At 48.8% G+C, this 3,775-nt stretch overlaps 1 protein-coding gene across 2 annotated transcripts; it reads left to right on the forward strand.

The window, feature by feature from the left end:
* Positions 1-190: 190 nt before the first annotated feature.
* On the forward strand, positions 191-3,769 carry SMIM4 (small integral membrane protein 4). 2 transcript variants are annotated; one of them, XR_003253955.1, is made up of 4 exons: positions 191-250; positions 615-794; positions 2,752-2,895; positions 3,639-3,769. XR_003253955.1 is itself a non-coding variant. In XM_026068508.1 (3 exons), exons 2-3 carry the CDS (start codon positions 644-646, stop codon positions 2,817-2,819), a joined length of 219 nt encoding a protein of 72 aa, XP_025924293.1. In that variant the 5' UTR covers positions 191-250; positions 615-643; the 3' UTR covers positions 2,820-3,116. The 2 variants fall into 2 exon arrangements, 1 of the variants encoding a protein (XP_025924293.1); XM_026068508.1 differs by lacking the exon at positions 3,639-3,769 and having other exon boundaries at positions 2,752-3,116.
* The last annotated feature ends 6 nt before the right edge of the window (positions 3,770-3,775 follow it).

Genomic DNA, 3,775 nt, shown 5'->3' on the forward strand with positions numbered 1-3,775 from the left:
GCTCTGCACTGCCCTGCGGGAGGAGCCAGGTTGCATCCGCACTTCCAATCTCCTGCTCCCGGGCCGGAAAGAGCAGCGCCAGCAGTGCCCCAGCTACTCGGGCCGCCGCCCCGTCCCGCCCCCCGGCGCCGCTCCCGCCAATCAGGCGAGGCGGCGTCACGTGGCGGCAGAGCACGCCCTTCCGCGGCGCTGTTGCCGGGGCTCGCGCTGCGCTGCGCTGCGCTGCGCTGCCCGGCCGCTCTCGCCGGAGGTGAGGGGCGCGCGCTGCCCGGGGGGGGGGGGGCCTCTGCTGATTGGCTGCGCGCTCCGCCGGGCGGGCGAAGGGTCGGGGACGGTTAGGGCCGTTGGGAGCTGAAGGGGTTGCTGCAGCTGCAGGCGGGGCGGGGGCGAGGTTGGCCCTGGGCGCCCCGTTACTCTGCCGCCGTCAGGCAGCGGGCTGCGGCCCTGTTCCCGGTCTCCCCCACAGCGGCCGGGGCGCGGTGCCGAGGGCTCCTCTTGGCGGGCGCGGTTTGACCTCGGCGTGTTGGGGGCTGTTGTACGGTGCGTTCCTCCTTTCACACGCCCCCGCTTTCTTGYTGTTGTTTTGGKTTGGGTTTGCTTTGCTTTTTAATCAGCTCCTGAAGTCGCTGATCCCGGCCTGGTCATGCTGGTGAGCAAGAAGGTGAAGCGCTTCTTGCAGCTGATGCCCGGGAAGCAGCGCTTCGGCGCCTACCGGTTCCTGCCCTTCTTCTTTCTGCTCGGGGGAGCGATGGAGTGGTTCATGATCAACGTCCGTATTGGCAAGGAGACGTTTTGTAAGTGAGGGCCGCAGCGCAGCGGCTCCTTCCCCGCGCAGGCCTGTCGAAGGTCGCTCGCTGCAGACACGGGACTGACAGCGCGCTGCCCTCCCCCGCACGCGCAGCTCCTCCCGTAGCTAAAGGCTCTGGCAGTCCTGCATCAGCCACGTGCTCTGATCCGCTAGTGTGCTCCGCGGCTCCTCTGGAGGTCAATATAATGTAGAAGAGGCTGCTTGAAGAAGGGGAGAGGAAAAAAACCAAAAATCGAGTAGTGTGGAGGGTCTGATGTGGTGTCCTGACCTGGAGGACTTTAAAGATATTCAGAAAATCAACCAGTTCTCCCACTAGGGTAGGGTTTGACACTCCAGATTCTGCCTCTCTAGCGGTAGTAGAAGACACGGGGCACCTTCCCCACCCCCGCCCCCCCAATATTGGGTTTAGAATACTAAATTAGAATTTTTAACCTTGAAAAAGACTCTTCTGGTTTGTCAGGATTTAGGTGGGGGTTCGTCTGAAATGTGGAATCTTTTTATGTATAATTGAAAACAAAGTATGAAAATGAGTCATGAGAACTTTTTTCAGCTAATGGCAGTTTCTAGAAGTTAGGACATTTAGTTTTTATGTGGTGCTCTTTTCCCTTTAAGAAGTCTCACTGTAAGTTTTTTTGTAGATTTCAGAACAAGGAACTGTAATGTTTCAGCTCTACTGTGTGTTATGTGAAAACACTCCAGTTTTCATGGGAAATCTATTTGAGATTTTCCTATAGAATAAAACAGCTTGACACAGTTTCCACAGCTGACACTCCCTGCAAACAAAATCGCTCCGCTTCTCATGCTCACTTTTGAAAGCTTGGGTTTGCTGTGGTTTTTTTCAACTTAATATTTCTGTGGCATACATGTAATAAAGTCAGGTTAGAAACTAAAGCATATCAGCTGTGTAGCAGCCTTTACATTTCAACGCAAGCCTTGTTTTCTTGCAAAGAATGCCATGCCTGGTACTGTAATACAGTAATAGTAATTGTGCAGTTTAACCTTATTACTGCTCAATAATCCATGCAAAATGGTAGGGTTTTTTTGAGGGGGGCAGTGAGAGACTCTTATCTGGCCAAAGATAAACTATGGCTTACTGCTGCAGTAAAATATCATAGGTCTAAGTCTTCTACGCCTTTTGGACCGTAATCTGCTCCTTCAGCTCACAAGCACTGTACCTACAGTTACTTTTCTACTGCGTAGGCCACTGCCATTCCCTGAAGGAGAAAGGAAAGGATTTTTGTAGAAGTGGGAGGATTCTACCTTTACACAGCTGTGTTTGACCTTGCTGATACCCCATCAAAGCAGGGATGCAGTTTTGTCACTGTGCTTGCCATCTCTGTTCCTTGCTGATATAGTCAGGGCCTTCCAGAACAGTGCTTCAGAGTCAAGTATCTCTTCAGAGTAACAGTTATTTTGGACTTCTAACAACTGAAAGTAGAAATCACAGGACTACTTTTATTTCCATCACCTTTGAGGCTGGATATTTGGGGGAAGGGGGAAGGCAGGCAGAACGGTTAAGAAGACTGAAGTTGGGTACATTCCTTTGTTTTTAAGAAAAGCTAGAATATTGAAGCCATGCTAGCAGACCATAGGCATTGGGCTTTGTGTCTATAATTTAATTTACCTTTGGCTTCAGCTAGTTTGGCAATTGTCTACTTTCCCATGAGAATAATTAAAAATAAAAGAAGTTATCACACTGGAAACTTAGTTTGCTTGTAAGAACATTTCCTCAAGACCCAGGGGAAGAGCTTTAGCCTAGATGGGAGGAAGAATAAGCTATTTTTAAGGGGTAGAAATGATTCATGTTGGTTTTAATTTTCAGTTGCCTGTCAGTGTCTGCAAGAGGAAATAGGATTGAAAAATTTAAAAAGAGATGGTAGACTTTATACATTTAATTCCATCATGCTCTTGGAAATTGCTAATATAATATCTTTTTCTGGCAGATGATGTTTACCGTAGGAAACGGTCTGAAAGACAGTATGAGGCGAGGATGGAAAAAAATGAATTTTAGCTGAAACATTTCAAGACGGATATCCTGAATTCTTCAATCATATTAATATCAAAGAAACATTACTGCCATAGGAATGGTAGGTGCAAGATTTTATCTCTGCAAGATGAATTGTGATCCACAAGTTTGTGATATAAGTTGAAAGAGATTTTGGCAGTATATTCTTCCACCATCCACTTAGTTTTTTATTTTTATTTTTTTTAAACCAAATGCAGCAGTGAAAAGTTCATTGCATTTAGGCTTCTGCCACCTATTTAATGTTTGTTAGTTCTTTTAAATAAACTAGACTGAGCAAACAGAGTCTTGCTACCACTTTTCTCTGCTTGATCAGACACCATTCTTACAACAAGACCTGTGGGGGAGAAGTAAGTCACATAATGCATATGTAATATCTTGGCACAAAGGAAATATTCATATTTAATTAGATTGTTTTGTATTGATGGAAACTGCTCTCATCTTGGATTTTTCCCCGCCCCCCCCCCCATATAGCATTATATTAACTGGACAAAATAGCACAGGGTTTATATATCAGTGTTTACTTGCCCATATTGCGTTTGGAAAGCCATCTCTGCATTTAGGCTCAGCTGTCTACAAGTACTCTAATACCCATTGTTGCTACTCTAACAATTATGTGATATGAGGGCTTAGGGGAAAAAAATTCCCGTTCAGGTTGGTTTSCTGCTGCCCTCGTGCCGGSCTCCCGAGACAGAAGGGCCCAAGGGCTGTGCCGGGCCAAGGGCTCCCAAGGCAGTCCTGGGGGTGTGGGGCTGGCCGCGGAGGCGCAGCGCACGTTGCCGACGGCGGCTGCCGCGCTCTTYGCAGAGCTGCTTTGCTTGCGGCGAGCGCGGAGCCGCAATTAACTGCCAGGAGAAGGGCTGCAGCCGCAGCTTCCACCTCCCCTGCGCCTCCGAGAACGGCTGCGTGACGCAGTTCTTCAAGGCGTACAGGTAAGGGCTGCC

This window comes from Apteryx rowi, unplaced genomic scaffold (genome assembly GCF_003343035.1).
Source record: "Apteryx rowi isolate R43461 unplaced genomic scaffold, aptRow1 scaffold_2721, whole genome shotgun sequence".
NCBI classification, from domain to species: domain Eukaryota; kingdom Metazoa; phylum Chordata; class Aves; order Apterygiformes; family Apterygidae; genus Apteryx; species Apteryx rowi.